Raw genomic sequence first — 21,654 nt, 5'->3', positions numbered from 1 at the left:
TATCTTTGCCCGTCAGTGTCACCCGGCGTTCCAGCTCTGACTCTGAGACCAGGTGGCGCTCGGCTAAGGAGCCTAGTTCACATCCTGGTGAGTCAGTCCTCTGTGAGCCTCAGGGTCTTCCTCCCCAAAGGGCGGTTGTGCGGAGCAGGGCGGTAATGGCTGAGAGAGGCCTTTGTGCGCCGGAGGTAAGCGGTAGCAACACGGAGGAAGTGTGATCCCTGGGAACGGGGGTGACCAGAGGCTGGGCCTGGGCCCCCTCTTAGGAGGACCTGGGCTTTCTCAGACTTCATCTCTCTGTGTTTTGCCTGAACCTCATCTTCAGCCTAACTATGTGGGTGCCTTACAGCTGCTTTGCAGAAAACCGTGCCTTGCGTGGCTCCTGGGGGCAGGGTGCCTGCCTCCTTCCCACGGAGGGGGCATCCTCTGCTGCTGCTGCAGAAGCTTTGGGCGCGGGGAGCTGCCCAGCTGGGTGCATCTCTGTGGGTCTTCTCTTCGGGGGCTGTGGCCACGCCTGCCTCGGGCCTTCTTGGCTCTCACAGTGCCCTACCCTGCTGCCTAGGAAGGGCTGGCCAGTACAGGAAGGGTGTGCCCTGAAAAGCTACAAGATCCAGTCTCCCTCTTGGTGTCAGGGAGGGGAGGAGAGGCCATGAGCCTGGTATTGCTGGAGGCTGCTGCCAGCTGGGAAGGACTTGAATGGACACCCTACTCCGAGATCCCCCTGTTCCCCAGCCGAACCCTGAAGGCCAGTTGGCCTGCTCCTCTGCAGAGGGTCTCCTCCTACAGTCTGACACCCTGGCTGGAGGGAACAGTTGCTTCTCTTGCACGAGAAGTGCTGAAGACCTTTCCTGAATCAGACCTTTCCCACTGTTGGTTTACAAAGCAAGATGGTATGTGGCTCTTTTGGAAGTAGTATCATAAGCAGGCGTGCCTGGGTCCTGTCTTGGAGCTGTTGCCGTGGTAGCTCGTCAGGGGCTTGAACTTGGCTCTGTAGGTTCTGGCACCACTGCAGGGATGGAGAGGAAGGGCTGGATTTGGGATTTTAGAAATAGCCGTCTGACCACAGCATGCAGACTGAGGGTGATGAGACTGGAGAAAGACGACTGGCCTGCGGGAGGCAGGTCGCAAGGAGATGAGAAGGAGGGGATACAGATGTGGTACCAGCCACTGGGCGTGGGCCAGGAGCACCGGGCATGGGCCGGGAGCACCGGGCGTGGGCCGGGAGCACCGGACGTGGGCTGGGAGAGGGTAAAAGAGACCTGGGAGGTATTTAGAAGAGGTCTGACGCAGACCACGTGTGAGGGAAGGAAGCACTTCAGCGTGTGCTTGCTGCCCTTGGCTCCTCTTGCCTGCCCCCAGCAGGACTCACCCATCTCCGAGCCCCCCTCAAGGCCAGCAGAGGGGCGTGGAAGGTGCAGGCCCTGTTGGCGGCCCACCCCCGCAGCAGCGCCCTCTGTGGTCTGGCAGCCCTTCCAGGCTGTTCTGCTGCTGGTTCCTCGGCCCTCTCCCCCGAGCCCAGGTCTTCCCCTCCGTCCGGGCCTGTCTGTTCCTGCCCACAAATGCTCCGTCCCGGTTGCAGCCCTTTCTTTGATCCTTACTGATCCTCCTCCCAGAACATGTCCCCTTTACTTGCTGCCAGATCAGGGCCAGCTCCCTCCCAGCTCCTCCCCGCTCCTTCTGGTCACCCCAGGACCCCCTCCTCCTCTCCTCTCATTCTCTCCTACTTCCTTGTGCCTTTAGGAGCATTTAATCACATTCTGTCTTCATTTCCACTGTGTGAGGTGATGTTTGACCAGCCTAACTAAACTCTTGAGGACAGGAGTGGGACTTTCCCTGCTTCCTTCGTCCCATCCCCTTGGGTGCTTGGCTCAGGGCTTTTCCCACAGCAGGTGCTCACCGGGTGCCCAGGTCAGCTCCCCGCAGCCTTGCTCCCCCTTGGTTTGCATGGTCACATGCGACCTGCTTGTAATCAGGCCTGCCTGTCACCTGCTCCCAGCCTGGGAGGCGGGGGCGAGGCATAGTGCACACACACGGTGTGTGAGGCAGCCCTGCCGGGGGGCTGTTCCTTTCTTGCTCTCAGTGTCGCCCTCATACTTTGAGCACCTGTGAAACCCTAAATCCTACCACAGATGTGTGATGTATTTCTAGACAGTTCTTCTATCCTAAGGAACAACTTTGTCTCAGTGTCATCGAACTGGGTGGGCTGTTACTCTTTCAAGCCTAGAGGTGACAATCCTGAGACAGAAACAGTCTGCCATCCCTTTTTACTAGTTTTTCACTTAACACATCACCCAGGCTGATTTCGGTCATGCCTGGCCATGCTCGGCTGTTAATTGGCTCTCTGTTGTTTAATAAGCTGGATGCACCGGTCCTGTCACTATGCTGTAGAAAATGTGCAAAGGCTTGTTCGCAACTTTATGTGAATTAAGTCTGTGGCATGGCTGTCTGCTCAGTGACACAAAGGATGTCCAGGCGAGGCGTGCTTCTGACTGTAAATCAAAGTAAGTCACGTATGCAAGCAGATGGTCACTCCAGCCCGTGTGTGTGCGCACCCAGCGTGTATGGATTCATGGGTTCATGTGGAAAGCGTATTGGGCTCACTTTGGATGCCTGGAGAATAAAGTCTTCATTCTTTATGCTTATTAAAGGGTACTTAGGTACATGGAACAGTAAGAAGATTTCAGTACATGTTTAGAGGTGAGATTGGGGCTTCTGTGGAAGCCTGTGCCCTGCCCTCTCCCGCTATACACACACAGACCGTGGCAGACCCTGCTAAGGTGTCAGGGAGCTGCTCTGTCCAAGATGTGTTGAATTAGCCATTGAATTGGCCGTTACGGGTTAGTCTGTCTCTTGGGCACTAGGCGTTAATGACGTGCCGTTTATCAGATAGTGACCCCTGGTCTGACCCTTCTCTTTCCCCCCCTTCCTGATCTTGTGCTTTCGGGAAGAGAGAACCACAGTGAGATCGAGCGGCGCCGTCGGAACAAGATGACCCAGTACATCACGGAGCTGTCCGACATGGTGCCCACGTGCAGCGCGCTGGCCCGGAAGCCGGACAAGCTCACCATCCTCCGCATGGCCGTCTCCCACATGAAGTCCATGCGGGGCACGGGGAACAAGTCCACGGATGGCGCCTACAAGCCTTCGTTCCTGACAGAGCAGGTACCCCGTTCGTCTCTGGCCTGTGCTCCCTTCTCCCCTGGTGCTGGCGTCGCTGGAGGGAGAGGGGATGACTGTGTCACCAAGATGAGATAAGCTACATGGGGAAATGGGGTGAAAGGCTGAGCTGGGCGTGAAACCAAGACACGTCGCTCACTAGGAAACTCTTCAGGGGAATGTCCAACTTTGTGTCTTCTGCTCTTTTATCTCCAGTGTCTCTCAGAAAAAGACATTGCTTGTCTGAACGATGTGCTCAGCATGCTGACACAGGGAAAAGTCAGCAACACCACAGTGCTCATGTGCTAGAATGGCAGTGGCGGTGATAGTCCTAGCAAAGGTTTTGGTGGCCGTCACCACAATCTTAGTGACAAGGATCCTACCAGCCAGCACTTAGCCAGCCTTTACCCTGAGCCGAGTCGAAGTCATATCTCTCTGTGCATGACTTCATTTACTCCTTATTCTAAATTCAGAAAAAACCACTGTTACTCATCCCTGCTTTAGAGACGAGGAAGTGAAGGCTTAGACAGCGGCAGCCCACTGCTCGGTGGTGGCCAGGGGTCGCCACAGGCTGGCCAGACCCCAAAGCTGTATTTTTAACAGCTGTTCTTGGTCTTTGCATAGTTGGGTGGAGCAAACACACAGAATGGTGAGTAGGAAGTAATTTTTTTATTGAAGTATAGTTGGTTTACAAGGTTGTTTTAGTTTCAGGTGTACAGCAAAGTAATTCCATTGTCTATGAATCTATTCTTTCTCAGATTCTTTTCCATTGTATGTTATTACAAGATACTGAATATGGTTCCCTGTGTCGTACAGTAGTTTATGTACGTTATCCCATGCTCCTAGCTTATCCCTCCCCGCCTCTTCCCTTTTGGTAACCATAAGTTTGTTTTCTATGTCTGTGAGTCTGTTTCTTTTTTTTTTCTTCCTTTGTGAGTCTTTTTCTGTTTTGTAAATAAATTCATTTGTATCATTTTTTCAGATTCCACATATAAGCGATATCATGATCTTTGCCTTTATCTGGCTTACTTCACTTAGTGATAATCTCAATGTCCATTTATGTTGCTGCAAATGACATTATTTTATTCTTTTTATGGCTGAGTAATGTTCCACTGTATATCTGTACATATAGTGGGAAGTAGTGTACAACTTGACCGTCCTGTGAGCTGGAAGGCCTGTGTTACGGATCTTTGTTCTTCTGTGTGCTGGTCAGTTGTTGTGCACGCACATCGGCAGACATTCTCAGCTTCTGGTTGCTCATCTGTGGATGAACAAGAGCTTTCTGAATCCAAGGGCGTCTGTGGGATAAATGGGACGATGAAAACACTTTGTATATGGTGCAGGCAGGGGAAAGGGAAAGTGATGTGTTGTCAGGGATGCAGTTAAGAAATGTTAGGTGTTGTCAAGGTCGAGAGAGAGAGAGAGAGAGACAGCACTGGCAGGCTGTGGAGGAGCCCCAGCATGTGCATAGAAAGAGAGGGGAAGGAAGAGATTGGATATGAGAACGGTGAGCCTCAGAGGAATGGGTGAGGAGGGCGTGTCAAGACGCAGAATCGTTCATTCTGCTGGAATGAGGAATCTCTTCATGTCAGGGGAGTTGGATTTGGAAAAAGAGCAAGGGAAGAGGAGCTAACATTTATTACTGTGTGGTAGACATTTCAGCAAGGACTTTAGTCATCCCAGTGCCCGCGTGTTCCTGCCTCCAGGTGTGAGGAGGTCTGGCAGTGGATGGACCATCACTGGGAGGCCATGGAGGACCGTGGTCTGGGGCACGGCGCCCAGCCAACCTTGTTTCCACCTCTGTGAAAGGAACACAGGGATGGCTTCTGCCTCACTGGATGGTGGTCACGGGTAGGGAAGGCAGCAGAGTAAAAGGTTTAGCCCCGAGGCTGGAGTACAGTAAAGGATGAATCGCTGGTAGGTAAGCAGACAGAAATGAATTATGTACCTTCTAACCACAGGGTCAGTAAAAACCTTTTTCTCTGCATTTCTTTAATCTGCAGAAATCCTGCTGGGTCAAAACTTAAAATTAATGTGTTTATCTTTAAGTGACTAAGGATTAAGAAATTGGAGTGAAGAGAGAAGGCAGTTCTGCAAGTTAGATGCATCCCTCCCTGTATTTCTCTCTCGGTCCCTTGGTAGGTTGTTGATGGTAACAGCTACATGTATTAAGCACGTGCTGTGCGCCCAGCCTTTACTAAGTCCTTCACACACAAGGTCTCATTAACCTTACAAAATCTCATTGAAAAAAAGTGTGGAAAAAAACAGAAGCTGAAGACGTTAAATAAGGAGCCAGAGCTGAGCAGCGAAGTGGAAGAGCACAGCTGACGGTCTCCTTGCTTTTAAGCCTCCCTGCTGGTTTAACTGGGGAATAGAGGCAAAGCTCCTTCTGGATTCAGGGCGCAGGACCTTGGTCACGAGTGATGTGCTCCCAGAAGACAAAAGTCAAGGGGGAGGGTGTCGAACGAGGGGCCTGTGATGAGGGTGAGGTGCTGTCCCGTGAGCCCTTCCCACAGTCCTCGCAAACAGGATGAACCTATGAAAACATAAATGAAGTCGTCAGTGTCCGCTTCCTCTCCTCCAGAACCAGGGAATTCTCTGTTTTCCCAGACAATTCTCTATTTTCCCAGACGATCTGTGTCATTTTTTACAGTCCTTCCTGTTGGGAAGATCTTCTCAATACTGAAAATAAAGCTGCTGACCCAGTCCTCCGAACACAGCGAGCACCGAGGTGCCGCGGACCAGCAGAAGTGCCAAGCAAGGGAAATGGACAAAATAAACTTTTCCTTAAAAAATGCTTGTGCGGTCCAGTTTCCCAGGCAGAGGATGTTAGAATTCTGACTCAGCCAAGGGCTCGGAGACACTTGCAAACCTCCCCAGCTTCTGCTCACCAGCAGACCCACGTTTGCTAACCTCTGGGTTCTCCGAGCCCCCACCAGGGACTGGACTGAGGGCGGAGCCAGATGCTCCCAGGTCCTGTCTTTTGCCTCCACACAGGTGGCCCTTAGTCTGTGTTAGTCTTAGTTATAGTGGGGCTTCCACGTAAGATTACACGTGAACAAAGGACTCCCAGCAAAAAGTGTTTGACCGGAAGGATCCCTTTGTATTTTGGGGCCTAAACAGTGTCTGGGGTGGTTGGAGAGGTGGCCGTGGACTCCAGCACACAGGGAAGAGATAGTTCCCCAACTCCTGCAGGAACGGAGCCCGTTTCATTCAGCAGGAAAGGGCTCCTTAGCTTGAAGTGAGTGACAGGGCAGGCGGCCTCACTTGAGCTGCCTTTGGGCACTGCAAAGAAAAGACATCTCATTTTAACACAGATGATTTGGCCGCATCTCTGTCCCTCTCCGGATGATGGCACAGCTTCAAGCCACCCATTCATTGATCCCAGGCAGCTTCCTTCCTGCCTTTACTGACAGTCATGAGCTCTGTGAGTCAGTGTGACTCCAGGGCTGATGCAACTAACCTCTCTTCTCACCGTAAAGTGACATGAACCATGCAAGGCGTCCTGCCACCTCCGGGGATTACTCTCAGAGTTTCTTGAGATGTTGGCTGTCAGAGAGTCCTGAGAGTTGACAGACATGCAGATGGAAGGTGATACTCTGATATCCCTGCCAGCATTCAGCTCAGAAAGTAAGGAGGAGAAGAGGAATAAGAGTGCACTGGCAGTGTGGCAGGTGGTGGCTGGGGAGACACGTGGTCCCTTTCCTCCTCTCATTTCCCATCATCCATCCCTCCCTTCCATGAGCACCGTGTGTACCGGGCCCTTCTGCTCCAATGACATGACTGCAGTTTGAATAGGTAGGTGAGGCCATTCATGCCTCTGGCAACCCAGTACCTTCTAGTGATCACTCTTTGCTCTCTCATTCCCCTGGGCTGGAAATTTCCTCTGTCCCTAAGAGAGGGCTAGTTAAAACAGGGCTAACAGTGTCTTGAATTATTGTATCTTAGGGCTAGAATAAGCTTTGTGCATTTTTAAAGCTCATTTTTCCAATGAAAACCAAGTTTCCAAACCTGTCTGTGTATCACAGTGAATATCTGAATGGAAGTCGAAGGTTGCTAAGACCTTGCTAATTGGCTTGAGTTTGTCCTTGCTTGCTTGGTCCTAATCATGATCTTTTCTTCCCAGGAACTGAAGCATCTCATCCTGGAAGCAGCTGATGGATTTCTGTTTGTAGTGGCGGCTGAGACAGGGAGAGTGATTTATGTGTCTGACTCCGTCACCCCAGTTCTGAACCAGCCGCAGTCAGAGTGGTTCGGGAGCACCCTCTACGAGCAGGTGCATCCTGACGACGTGGAGAAGCTGAGAGAGCAGCTGTGCACGTCAGAGAACTCGATGACAGGTCAGTGCGGCTCTCTCTGTGACGCTGTTTGATCCTCGAGAAAAGTTTTTCTATTAATCAGATCAGGAAGCTGGAGGCCAGAAGAAGTTGCCTAAAATTGGGGGACTTATTTGACTTAGCTTGTGTGATGGCTTCATTCATTCTGTAACATTTTACAAATTTGTTTTTAATTTATCATTTTTTCTTATTTTTACCTGCAATTAGGGAATATTGCCCCAGGAGGCATCATTGACACATTAGTCACAGCCGCATGCTCTGCAATGAGGGTCTGCCTCCAGCGTTTAATTATTTGTGAACCTGATCATACATTTATTTCCCAGGCCTTACTTACCTGAAATGAAGTTTCTTATTGAAACACTTAAATACAGTCAACGCTGCTGTAACACAAAATACGTTGTAAAAAATCACTGCAGCGTACAAAATCATGAAATGAAAAACCACAGGGGCTTATGGGGGAAAGTAGGCCTAGCTTAGGAAAACAACGCTCAAAAATTTGCAACCTAATTAAAAAATGGGAGCACAGCTTTACACGTTAAATGGTTAAGAAATTTGTAAATATTACCATAAATATGACACTTGACCTTGAAACTGACTTGAAGGTTACCTGTGGAAATGAGCCTTGGAAGAGCTGCCACTTGGCTGTTGTTGTGAAATGGTGCAAGGACAATCATGTGAAATCAGGCGGAAATCAAAATCCTAACACGGGATACAGATGGGTGTGGCTCGTAACACACATGGTAAACTGAGGGAGCTGGTGTGTGCCCGAGTGTGTGCGTCTTATGTGTTCCTGTGTGGCTCCGTTCAGCTGGGTACAGTTTTCTGTGTTCATCCAGTATTTCTTGCAGATGAAATCATGTGTAAGCAAACACAAAATTTGCATTCTGCTCAGATTGTCCCGCAGTATATTAATGGCATTGGAACAAATTTGCATTTTCCAAACAAGTGTTGCAGTGGAGCTGACTATACCACAACACTTGCATCCCACTTTATAGTAGATCTGTTTGTGCAGTGCATTCTCCCTGCCACCCTGAGAGCTGCTGGACTCTCATTTACATCTGGGTCCGCCTACAGTGCCTCCCTCAGTGCTTTGCACTCAGCAGGCATTCAGCAGAAGCCTGGTGAATAAATGAGGCAGTGCTTTGCTCATGGAATTAGCCGTCTAGGGCCACCAGAACAAAAGACCACAGACTGGGCAGCTCAAACAACTGACATTTATTTTCTCACAGTTTTGGAGACTCAAGTCCAAGATCAAGGTGTTGGCAGCTTTGGTTTCTGGTGAGGTCTCTCTCCTCGGCCTGCAGACGGCCACCTTCTCACTCTGTGCTCACGTGGAGTTTCCTCTGTTCACACGCCCCCGGTGTCCCTCTGTCTCTCTCGTCTTATAAAGACCCTAGTCCTGTTGGGCCAAGGCCCCAGTCTTTTGACTTTGACTTTATTCACCTCATTAAAGGCCCTCTGTGCAGATATAGTCACATTCTGAGGTCCTGGGGGCTAGGATTTCAACACCTCAATTTTAGGATGACACAGTCCAGCCCATAACATCTGTGATAAGACTGAATCAAGGTTGTCAAAAGTGACAGGATTACAGCCATTTCTGATCCATAATGATAATTTTCTCAGTGTTGGTTTTCAATGACATATAAAAGGGAGGAAGAAGATAAAGGATCAAGGTGTGAGGACAGAGTCTACGCCGTACTCATCGCTGTGCCTCCTGAAACACGTGACCTGGCAGTGAGCTTTATGTGCTTGTAAAGCAGAGGTGCTGAAACGGACTCAGAGAAAGATACGCTCTGGCATCCCACAGCCTGGAGAACTCCCTGTAGAAATCCTAAGGAACACACTTGTGAAGTTAAATATCCATGAGGGATGTGAACATAAATCAGCCAGGGGGTGTAGGTGTGACAGCTGAAATCACCTTCGCTGGAAAGAGCTGTCTTTTTCCAGACTTCAGGATTTGAACACAGGATGTGGCTTTCTGAAACCAGTCAGGAGACCCAGCTGGGGCAGTTGGTGGGGGAAGTGATGGTCAAGGGCAGGTCAGGCTCCGGACAAGGGTTTAGCTAACCGGCTCACTGGACTTGGGTGGACACTTCTGTCTGTGGGAAATCTTAATGTGTCTGGTAGCATTTAAACGGATAGTGTGAACCACATTTGGACAGAAATGTCTTTGGAGTGAACATTGGATGGTGGCCCGGGCAGCTAGAGCTAGTGTAGTAGAGGGGGTCCTCCAAGTTGCCGAAGAAGACCCAGTGAATCACCAGGCCTCTGAGCTCTTGTGCCAGGCCCCTCTTAGGAGGAAGAAGGTGGGGTGGAGAGGTGGGTCCTGTCCCTAGGGTAGTAGAGAGGACCGGTCTCTTTTAGAGCCAGAGAGTGTCGTGGGAATCTCCCAGGAGATACAACAGAAAAGTTTATTGATCCAGCAAGGGAGAGCTTGGAGCAGCTCACTGCAGCCGGGCTGCCACTAGGGCGAGCCTTAGGGGTTTGCTGGCCCCCAGGACTGGCCCCCAGGACCGGGCCCTTGGGCAAGAGCTGGGCTTCGTAACCACCCAAAGTGCAGATGTAATAAAAACTTGTAATAAAAAACCTCAGGGATGGTTTGATGCCTTCGATACTGGACTAGGGTTTCTCAGCCCTCCTGTCCTTAGGCATGTTTGGTTTCAGGCCCAGAAAGAGGTGACAGGACCCACTTGTGGGGAGTCAGGGTGGGAGAGGGGGAGTGGGGCCAGAGAGCCAGGCAGGGCCTGCTAGGGTGGGGGCGATTTAATGAGGGCAGCCTGGCCCACTCGGTCCGGCAGAGCTCCCCTTCCCTGAGCCTCTCAGTCAGGACTGAGTCCACGTCCCTCCCACAGGACTTGCAGGGCGGCCTGTACTGAGCACGTGGGGTGTGGCGTGGGCACAGTGGGAGGGGGCCAGACACCTAACAACAGTGGGGCCCGCAGACCCCCCTGCCGGCTTGGGGACCCCAGGGAGGTGATGCTTGCACAGAGTTGCAGTAACTGGGGTGGGCGTGATGATGGATTCTTCTTGTGGAATTAAATTTCTCCCCTGGCTGGAGAGGTTTAATGAAGAGGGGGTCAGATGTTTGAAATCTTTTTAGAACAGACACCCAGCATTGTGAGATGGTGTGGGCCAGCGCAGTCATTTGATTTGTCTGTGAGTAAAAACTGGGATGTAACGATGAGAAAGGAAATGGGTGGAGTCCTGACCCAGCAGCAGCAGCACTGCTGATAAAGAAAGTGCTGGAAAGGGCGTTAGGAGCCCGGTTCTGGTTTTCACTTTGCGATCTTGGCAAGTTCCTTTTTCTCTGACCCTCACTGTACTTCTCTCAGCCTAGAAGAAATTTCCTAGGACCCTTCCGGCTCTGATTCCGCTTCTTGCCCAAGGGCCCAATATAGCATTTAGTCCACCAATCTAAGAACTGGTGTGAGGTCGGAGGAGAGGAGCTAAAAGCTAACACCAGGTCCCTGGCTCCGGGCCACGTGCCCAGGCCCCTGCTGGGCCCCGTTCCTGTGAACCCCTCCTTGTGGTTGGCACGGCCTGGGGGCAGGGAGGCAGCAATGGCCCTTGGAAACTCAAGAGCTGTGCAGAAAGCGTGTTCATTCTCCAGGACTCGAACTGGCCGTAGCTTGAGGGGGACCCTGCTGAGGTGTTCCTGCTCACAAGAGGAGCCTCACTCCTTCCAAGGACTTACTTTGGCAGGAAGGTAAAAGGGATCTGTCACCTCCAGCTGAGTGGCTCTGGAAGCAAACCTGGAAAATCTCTCCAAAAACAATGCCTGGGGAGGACGGACCTTTCCCTCTGCAGGGGTGGCGGGGATGTTGAGGACTCTGCGGATTCTAGAGGGTTCTTAGGGCTGGTTGGAGGGCACCAGTGCCTTCCTCCCAGAGACCTTAGAGGAAAGAGCAGCCGTGGAACCACCTTGTTCCAGAAGAGCAACCCCAGCGGGCTTGAGTGAAGAAGGAGATTCATCAGCTCATGTAACAGAAAGGAGTTTGCCGTCTCCAGGCACAGCACGGTCCAGGTGATCAGCCGCTGCTAACCAGAGTACAGCCAGTCCTTATCATTCGCAGATTCAGTTTTTGTGAATTTGCCTAATAGCCAAATTTATTTATAACCCCCCGATCAGTACCCATGGAGTGTTTGAGGCCATTTGCGGACATGCCCAGAGTGGTGACAACCGTGAGTGGCCTGATGCACACAGTCCAGCAGAGCTCACACAGATGACATTCTGCCTTCCTGTTCCAGCCCTCATAACTCAACACGCATGTTCTTCTTTTAGTATATTTTGTGCCATTTTTTTTGGTCCTTTCATGCTTTTTTGTTGGTGATTTTGTTATTTAAAATGACCCCCTAGAGCAGTGTGGAGTGCTCTTAAGTGCGGGGTGGTGATGCATCCTACAGAGGAAAGACGTGTGTTGGACAAGTTTCATTCAGGCATGAGTCATAGTCCTGTTGACTGTGAGTTCAGTGTTAATGAATGAGTATGTCTTAATAAGGTGTCTTTTTAAACAGAAACACTCAGAAAACAAGTGAGTCCGGTGGTTAATAAAAATGTTGTGACCAGAGGCTGGCGGGAACCTAACCCTGTATTTCCCATAGGAGCAGTGGTTCAGTATTTGCCAGTTCAGTGTTGGCAATGACTTTGTAGAACTTAACTACTGTGAATAATGAGAAAAAAAATGTGTATCTTTTTCTCCACCTCCTAGCTTTGTTTAGAAGCTTTATTGAGGTACAGTTGATATCCCAAAAATTACACGTATTTAACATAGAAAATTTGATGAGTTTGGACATATGCACACACCATGGTACCATCACCACCATCAAGTTATTAAACCTTCACCTCTAGAAATTTCCTTGTGTTCTTTTGTGCCTTTTTTCTTTTTCCTTCCTTCCCTTCTTTCCTTCCTTCCTTCCTTTCTTCCTGTCCCTCTCTCCCTTTCTTTTTTGTAAGAACACTGAACATGAGATCTATTCTTAATATATTTTAAAGTGCCTGTTACTGTATCATTAACTACAGGTGCAATGTTGTAGGCAGATCTCTAGAACTTACTCATCTTGCATAACTGAAACTTTATACCCATTAAGCACCAATTCCCAATTTCCCTCCAACCCCTGGCAACCCCCATTCTACTCTCTGCGTCTATGAGTTTGACTACTTTTGATGCCTCATATAAGTGGAATCAGGCAGTATTTGTCCTTCTATGACTGGCTAATTTCACTTACCATACTGGCTTCTCGTTTCATCCATATTGTCTCAAATGGTAAGACTTTTTTTAGGGCTGGATAATATTCCGTTGTATGTATAAACCACATTTCCTTTATCCATTCATCTGTCAACAGACATCTGGGTTGTTTCCGTACCTCGACTACTGTGAATAATGCTGCAGTGAACATTGGAGTGCAGGTGTCTCTCTGAGACCCCGCGTGGCCGTTCTTTTGATTACACACTACAGAAGCGGGGCTGCTCCTGGGCAGGGCTGCTTCTCACCCGGCTCTCCTCGTGTGACAGCAGAGGTGTTTACCAGCAGCTCTGGGTTTGCATTCTACCAGCTGTGCCACACCAGCAGAAACACAGTGCCTTCCCCACACTTCCAGCAAGTAACCCAGGACCAGCTCTCTTGGATCAGTGTGGGCCACCTGCCCTGCCCGATTCCAGTGGCTTGGGAGTCCGAGCCAGGGTATGAGACCAGGTTCTCCAGCCAAGACATTTGGATCCAAGAGTTGAGGAGATGTGATTTCCCAGAGGAGATTAGCTCACTGTCACTAAAAGGAGGAAAGGGATGCTGGGCAGGCAGATGGCAAGTTTGCACTGGCTGGAGAGCCAGGCTCAGTGGCATTAGAGGTGACCCATGTGGAAGGATGCGTGCTCTCTGGAGGATGGGGAGCACAGTCTCCTCTTACTGGGAGTGCTAGGGATATTTGGGTTACAGGATTCTGAACTGGAGCTGGAGCCAATGTCAGGTATGAAGGAGAGCAGCGATCTGGTAAAAATTTGGTGGAGGAAGAGGCTGCAGAAATAATTATTGTGGATCACTGACTGACCTGAGCCCCAGCTCACTGTGTGGAAGGAGGGGAACCGAGGAGAGGCCCAGGGCTTTCCAGCTGGTGCCAGCGCCTCTGACGGTAACTGGATGTGCTGAAGGGATGGGGTTCCGAGGGCAAACAGCGCAGTGAGCCCCCCAGGGAGCATGGCGGGGGCGGGTCCTCCTCTGTGCCTTCCACCGCCTATCCCAAGATCCCCCTGTTGCTGCCGAACTCTAGAAAACCTCGATCCTGGGGAGCAGAAACGGAGATGCCTTGTCAGTGACCTCCAGCCCCACGCTGCGGAGGTGGTGCCCAGCTTCCCTGGCTGGGAAGTGGACGTGGAGAGAATATCCGTGGACTTGTCAAGACAACATTTATTTGGCCTATTTCCCCACTTTGCTTTTCTGCAGCTCTGTTTCTGCTTGACTCTCCCTTCATTCGAGGAATTGGGTCAGCCTCTTGGTTCAATATAGGGAGGAACTTTGCAATAGTTAGAACTGTCCAGAGTCATAAAAGAGTGTAAGCCAAGGGTGAACTACCCTTCCTCCCTTCCTTCCTTCCTCCCTTCCTTCCTTCCTCCCTTCCTCCCTCCCTTCCTTCCTCCCTTCCTTCCTTCCTTCCTTCCTCCCTTCCTTCCTCCTTTCCACCCCTTCCTTCCTCCCTTCCTTCCTCCCTCCCTCCCTTCCTTCTTCCCTCCCTTCCTTCCTCCCTTTCTCTCTCCTTCCTTTCCTTTCTTCTTTTCTTTCCGCTCTTCTTTCCTCCCTCCCTCTTTCTTTATCCAGTCATTACTCTGTTTAATCATCTATTCATCCATTCAAGAAATACCTGTTTTCCACAGTCACAGAAAGCTCATCTGGGCTGCTGCATCTCTTCCTCAGTCACTAACAGGAGTTTCCAGCTGTTGTCAAATGAATGGACCCCCATTTCCTAACCGTTCCAAACCAGATTCTTTGTGATAATTTAGGGAGAGCCCCAGCCAGGTTGGTCCCTGAGGGCTTTGGCCGGAAAGCCCCTGTGCGTGATTCACATGTCCCAATCAGCTGTGATTAAGCTTCCCTATCTCCCCAAGAGCTTTGCTGAAGTCCAGAGATACTTTCAGCCTTGGATCACAGGATTTGGCCGGGCCATGGTCTGGGCACAGATAGCAGCTCACCAGGGAACCATGCTCCACCCGCTCTGCTCATTGACCTGTCATCGCCCTGTGTTTCTGGGAGAGGTTAAAGATGGTGCATTCACTCTGCAGTCTCCCTGCTTGTCTGCGAGAGGGGACATCTGTGGGTCACTGGGCACATTTTGCTTTTATTTTCTCATTCAACCCACAGTGAAATACTAACTGTAACAAACTCTTTTACATTTTTATAGCACGTTTTTACTGCTTTAGTGGAAATGAACCCAGGCTGCACTTTAGAATCGGTCACGTGAGGAGATGTGACAAGTACACCTGCCCAGGATCTGGGGAGGGTGTTGGGCACTGGTACTTTGTAAAAACTTCCCGGGTGACCTTGATGCACAGGTGGGGTTGAGAACCCTCACTCCTCTGGACCTCATTATAGTTCTATGCGTGAAGGGGGATTTGACCCCACTTCACAGGTGAGGAGCAAGAGGCTTAAAGTCACTGAGGGTTCCCAGGGCCACTCAGCTAAGGTCCAAAAGTGGCTACAAGTGGGGCTCTCATCAATGAAGACAAAGCTTTTGTCTCCTGGGGAGCATCTGGATACAAAGAAGCCTTGAAAGCCTTGGCATGGCCTGATGCAACAAGTGCAGTCAGAGTAGCCCAACCCTGGGCTTTGGGGACCCCAACTCACAGAGGGCAAACAGGGCAGCACTCAGTGGGCACGCGACTGGGTAAATGGTGTCAGAGCTTTAAGACTGAAGTCAGATGCCCCAGGGGTCTCCAAGGTCCTGCATGGTCTAGTGCAGTGGTTCTCAAGGTGTGGTCCCTGGTCCAGCAGTATGAGCGTCACTTGTGAACTTGTTAGGGATGCAGATTCTTGGCTAAACCCCAAACCAACTGAATCAGAAGCTGTGCGGGCCTGCTAATCTGTATTTTAACCCACCCTCTGTATCATTTGGATGCATGCTGAAGTTTGAGACCCACTGATTGAGGGAAACGATCCTTGTTTTTCTCTTTGTGGTTTGATAATTTTCTTTTGTATTAGCTTGGTTTCTTTTTGGGTTTTAAGACTCTATTGTATGCTTTTAATTTGTGGTTACCTTGTCCTTCAAGTATGTTAACCCATTACTACATCTGTTTGCTTTAGACTGGTAGTCATAGGCTCAAACACATCCTAAGACGAACGAAAAGAAAACCTACATTTTCTTGCTCCCTTCTCCCACCTTTTACGACTTTGATGTCCTCTTTTACATCTTCATGTTTATTTTCTTGCAGCTCATTGTAGTTATTGCATTTCCAATTATGGTTTTCTCTTTTCTATAGCTTCCTGCTTCATTTCTATTTAGAGTAGACCTTTCAATAGTTCTTTTAGGATTGGTTTAGTGTTGCTGAATTCTTTTAGCTTTTGCTTGTCTGTGAAATTCTTTATATCTCCTTCTGTTCTAGAGGATAGTCTTGCTGGGCAGGGCCTCCTAGGTTGCACATTTTTCTCTTCAGGACTTGGGAGTATATATGCTGCCGCTCATTCTGGCCAGCAGTATTTCTGTAGAGAAATCAGTTGAAAGCCTTATGGGGGCTCCCCTGTAACTAACTTTTTCTCTTGCTGCTTTTAAAACCTTTTCTTTATCTTTAACTTTAGCCATCTTACTTATGACACGTCTTGGTGGAGGTCTCTTCTGGTAAGATCTAGTAAGAGTGCCTTGTGAACTAGTGGCACCTGCATCTCCTGGGAGCTCCTTAAAATACAGAATCACAGGCCCCATCCTAGGCCTACTGACTCGGAATCTACAATTTAATGAGATTCATATGCACATTCTAGATTGAGAAGCCCTGAATTAAGAACTTCAGCAAGTTGTGGGTGGGGGCTTGTAGAAGCTGGGGCTGGAGACATCCTTCAACTGCTGGGACTGGCAGGAAGTGGTGGGATTGACCCGGCTTGTATTGCTCAGCTCTCAGGTCCAAGGTCGGGCCTTTGGGGAGAGCAGGTGGAGAAGCAGCCTTTGGAGGTTTGCTACGCTCGCCTTGCTGCCTGGAGCACAGGCCAGCCAGGCTGGAGAATGTGCATGGCACTGAACGGTCTGCAGCCCTGGGACCTCACTCTGCAGTCCCCACGTCACAGGCTCTCTACCAGGTTCAGGAGGAGGTGTGCAGGGTCAACAGCTGGTATGTTCCACTGCGGAATAGGAGGAGAGCAAGGAACTGAGGGTGGGCCCACACCGTCAACCTGTGAGGACCCAGGCTAACGCAGAGCGAGCCCAGGCATGCACGACGCCACAGAAGCAGCATGCACTCCATGGATCACATATGCCTGGGAACAGAGCTGACAGCTGTCAACATTCAGCCTCGGCCCACCCAAGGCAGCTGGGCCTCCTTCCTGACACTTTGCAGAGGAGGGCAAGGACAAAATTGTGTCGAACTCAGCCACGCAGTGGGGTTCCTCAGGGAAGAACGTCAGGCAGATAATTGGTCTCCCAGGGGTCCTATGAACTATGAAGTCCACCCCTGTGGTATCAGTTGTGGAAAAAGATGGTCTCTTTCCAAATATCAGTCATGAAGGTAACTTCATGAAAACCATACTTGCAAACATATAGCTTATTTTCTTTGGAATACCCAAACTTAGTCTTTGGACAAATGCCAGACTCTGAAATCCTAAACACATCCAGCCCTCCGTTTCTTGCCGTATTAGGTAACAGATAAATGTGGCCCCCCCAAGAAAAATCCCAGCTTTATCCAAGTTGACTATTAATGCTGTTATGGGGTTTCTGTTGTTTAAAATAGAAATGAAGTGTTGTAATGGCAAGAAAAGCACGTTTATTTGATTCAAGCTCCTAAGAAATTGCCCAACTGTGTAGTCAACACTTGGGCCACCGGAAAAAGCATTCAGAGTCGAGTTGCCAGAGGTGCTTGGCGGCCGCACGTGAGAGTGAAACCTGAGCGCCGCGAACTGGTGGTTTCCCGCGTCTCCGCGGTGACCTTCGCGCTGGGAGCCGCAGCCCACTTGGATCTGCTGTCCCAGATGTTGCTCTGGCGCCAGCTCTGTTCTTTCTCATCGTTAAATATTTATACAACCTGCCCTGTTTTGCTTTGCTGCATACACAGCACGCCAATGCTGCTGAACTGTTTGTGTCTTTTCTCTCATATTTTATGTCAAAAGATAGTTCATGAATCTGGACAGGCGGCCAGCTCGGGCTGCCGGGTTCATTATCACCCTGGTGTCACAGCAGGCAAAGGAGTTGGGCAGTGTTTTCACACGTCACGGATCCCGGCTGGAGGGCCAGCCTCCCTGCACACCGAGAGCACGCACACCAGCCTGCACGTGTGCTCACCAGGGCGGCGTAGCAGCGAGAGGGGGCGGGCATGGCGTGGAGGGGAGGCTGCCGGGGCGCGGCAGAAGGACCCCTGCACGTGGAGTCAGGCGGACCTGGTGACAGGTATGGTTCGTGGCCCTTTACTTTGGGTGAACGACTTAACCTCTTTGGGCCTCCTTTTCCTCACCTGTAAATGCAGACACTAATACATCCCCTAGAGGACTGCGTTGAAGCACGCATAACATGACACGTGGGACAATGCTAATGGGAGCGTTTGAGAACTGTAGAGATTCCATTCCCTTTTAAATAATTGAAAATTATATTTAAGCACTGATATGAATCAATGGTTTTTCCAAACTGTCCATCCTGTTCTGCTTCGTTTCTCTTCTTACCCCTCTAGAATGTGTCTTGGGATTTCGGCACTGTTAGGGGAAGATGAGTAGACTTTGACCTTGTTAGTTTTACCCAGTTATCAAAGGACAGCGTTCCCCCTTCCACCCTGTGCCTCAGAACATCCATCCCGCGTGCAGGAGGAGGGGAGGGGAGTGCGCATGAGCTTTCTGTCTGTCTCTCTTTGTTCTGTTCGTTCATTCAGTCATCCGTTCACTCATCCAGCACACACTTATTGAGTACTGACTCACATGGTGCAAAACGCTGTGCGGAGTGTTGGGAATAGAGTGATGAACAAAACCGATGCAGTCGGTCTCTCGTGGAGTTTACAGTATAGTGGGGAAGAGACACACCAAAGAAGTAATCACATATAATACATCGTGACAGGTGTTAAGGCGGAAAAGTCCATGGGGACGTTGAGAACAAATAACGTGGGATCTGGCCTGTCTGGGCAGCTTGGAGAGGACTCCAGATGTTCAGGCAGCAAACCCGACAGGGGGACTTGAGGCACTCGCCCTAGATCTTTCTCTACCCAAGCAATGTTTTAAAAGCTGATTATCTAGAGCCTTTGGTGACCTTTGGCTGCTGCCCTGTATTGTCATTGACAGATTTCTTCCAACAGAAGTGAGTTCAACTGGAGAGAGCTGGAGGGACCCCCTCAGTGGCCGCAACTTGTCATAGAGGTGAAGTTTGGCCCCCAGCTTGGGACGTATTCTGCTGTGATGGGGACTGGCCCATCAGGCCTGTCTCTGCCAGCCTCAGGACACAAAGTCAGTTTCCAGATGGAGGACTTAGGTGGTTGGCATCAGCCACCATCCCTGCGTTTCTGGAGGCTTCCTTTGGATTTAGCCCCTGAAGCTGGGGCAGGGCACCCATCCCCTCATTAGACCCAAACTCTTTTCCTGTCCTGGCCTCCCATGTCTGAGGACCTGTCATGCGTTGTCCAGAGTAACAGCTTGTTGAGGAAAAGGGTCTAAAGCTGAAGGGCACCCAGCTTTGCAAGTCTCGAAGAGACCTGCCCAGTAATGGCAGCGAGTGATTGGATTTTCCGTTCGTACAGAGCCCACTCTGCAGGACAAGCGAGAAGCACACAGCCTCCTGCACAGAGGGGCTTCCAGGGAGGCAGGGAGGCAGCCAGGGATGCAGGTGAATCAGCCGCCACCCTGAGTCTTGTGTTCGTTGTATTTATGCATAACCAAGGGATTGGCCCCTTTGGTGTTAGAGAACCAGCTGCTTCTCCGTCAAGTGAGGGCCTCCCTGGGTGAGTTGAGGGCGCCCTTGGCCTCTGCCCAGGCGAGCGGTGCTGTGGCTCAGTCAGGAAGCCAGATTTGAGAAGGGCGGAGAGCAGCACTGCGGTGTCAGGGGAGAAGTGGCCTGTCCCCTGCTCTCAAGAGCAGTGTCTGCCCTGACGAAGGAAGAGCCTGAGGTTAGAATTCTAAGAGGTCAGCATACACATTTTCCATTCCATTATAAAGGTGTGTGAATTAGACTCTTGCTTCTCATTCATGCAGAGATTTAACCACATAAAAGAACCACTGGTGCATCTTTGTGATGCTAAAATCACCTCTTAAAGGTCTCTTTACATGCTCATTCTTGTATCCTGGCTTCTCTTGAGACAAGAACATCCAAGCAACGCTTGGAAAGCAGCAGCTTTGTAAGCAAGTTCTTAAAATTCCCAGCCCCTAAAACAGTAGTTCACAATCTCAAGACACATCAGAGTTTTATTGGATGTTTTAAAAATTCTGATGCCGGGGCTTCACCCTGTTTCTCCCAGTTCAACTATGTTGTGGTCAGTCCCGGGCATCTGTATGTGTAAAAGCAACCCTGGTGATTCTAGTGTGAACTAGAGGTTGGGAACAAATGCATCCCAGTGCGCCTGCCACCACCTAAATCCAAATCCAGTCAAATAATACAGCCCTGTCCATTTTACATGGGGAGAAAGATTTCAGCAAGATCAAAATAACAAAGAAACAAAATGTTTAAAATGTAATCAGTTAGCAACACAGTTGAAAAAGGAACAGCTTCAGCATCTTAGAATGTCTTTGCAACAGTCTTGATTTCTTAATGAAGTATCTTTCGTCCTGATTTTGATGCTCAAGAAGTAACTAGACAAAGATCTTTCTTCCCCCTCCATCTACAAGAGGAAACTAAGACAAAAATAACCTGGAAGTAACATGGGTTTTAGGCAGATAAGATTATTTGTAGCTACTTTAGGACATTTGAAAAGACAAATGGAGTCATTGCTTCCTGCTGGTGTGATTTCAGTTTCAGTAATAGTCTCACGTGATGGTCATATTTTGTAATGCTTTGGTTAAAAATAACTTGATTGCAAAAACCCAGGCATGATCAAGAAAATTAAAATAGTTTCCTTCAGCTTCACTAAAAAAGAGACACACTTCCCTCTGAAATGCCGTGACTCATGCCAGATGATTAAATAGAAATGCATGTATAGCGCTGATCTTCTCTGCTCTTTGCTTTCTCAGGGGAAGCTGATTGAGGAAAACATCTGCACTCGGTTTTCCCGATATTTTTGTAGATTCTTTTCTTATGCTCCAACACGGGCCTCGTCTGCAAGTTTTCTTAGGCAGTGGATGGGTTTCAGTTTTCCGCTCTCTGGTGATGACATCAGTTACTCTCCCATGAGTTGTTTAGTGTCATTTTTTTTTTTTTTGGTTGATTGGGGGTTAGTAATTAGGTTTATTTATTTATTTTTATTGGAGGTACTGGGGATTGAACCCAGGACCTCACGCATGCTAAGCATACGCTCTACCACTGAGCTCTACCCTCCCCGCTACAGTGTTATTCTTTAACCCCTAGTTAAAGGCATATATTCTTGGGACCTGGAATCACAAGAGCTCTGCATTGTGGGGACCTCAGAGGTCACACAGGCCAGCTCTTCTCTTGTCACACAGCTCCATCCAGAGCACACCCGTGAAGTGGGCACCTGACTCCTTCTAGAGTATCTGCAAGCAGCAGAGCTGGCCGTCTCAGCAGGAGCCCTGTCTGCTTCGGAATAACATCCTTGTGCTCAGCTGGAAGCCCCTGTCCGGTCACCGCTGCCTCTGTTCTAAACAGAGCAGCTGCTGGGTTTGAAAGGACTGGGGCTCTGCACACGTGCCCAGAACACACGCACACACATGGGCTTGCCCGCGGCCAGGTGGTGGGTGAAGAGCGTGGACTTCAGAGACAGAGTCTGCCATGCGTCCGGGTCCTGGCTTGCTCCTCGCCTGGCCGGGCAGTCTTGAACAAGGCGCAGGTTCTCTCTGGGCCTCTGTTTCCTCCTCAGGGTTGGCACGTGGCTGTGCCTGAGACAGTGCCTGATGAG

At 49.9% G+C, this 21,654-nt stretch overlaps 1 protein-coding gene across 9 annotated transcripts in view; it reads left to right on the top strand.

Annotated features, from left to right (window-relative positions):
• ARNT2 (aryl hydrocarbon receptor nuclear translocator 2) overlaps positions 1–21,654 on the top strand; it is a 163,878-nt gene that overhangs the window by 52,041 nt on the left and 90,183 nt on the right. For 5 of the 9 annotated variants that reach the window (XM_072950898.1, XM_072950902.1, XM_072950901.1 and 2 more), the window contains exons 4-5: positions 2,946–3,159; positions 7,280–7,493. In XM_072950898.1, the coding sequence (XP_072806999.1) occupies positions 2,946–3,159; positions 7,280–7,493 (428 nt within the window). Of the gene's footprint in view, positions 1–1,938; positions 2,499–2,554; positions 2,695–2,945; positions 3,160–6,707; positions 6,952–7,279; positions 7,494–21,654 lie in introns of those variants that run through there. The other 4 variants (XM_072950899.1, XM_072950905.1, XM_072950904.1 and 1 more) reach the window with 4 other exon arrangements.

The sequence above is a fragment of the Vicugna pacos genome, chromosome 27, assembly GCF_048564905.1.
Source record: "Vicugna pacos chromosome 27, VicPac4, whole genome shotgun sequence".
Classification (NCBI taxonomy): domain Eukaryota; kingdom Metazoa; phylum Chordata; class Mammalia; order Artiodactyla; family Camelidae; genus Vicugna; species Vicugna pacos.
The sequence above is the reverse complement of the archived record's forward strand: the minus strand, read 5'-3'. Positions and strand labels throughout refer to the sequence as shown.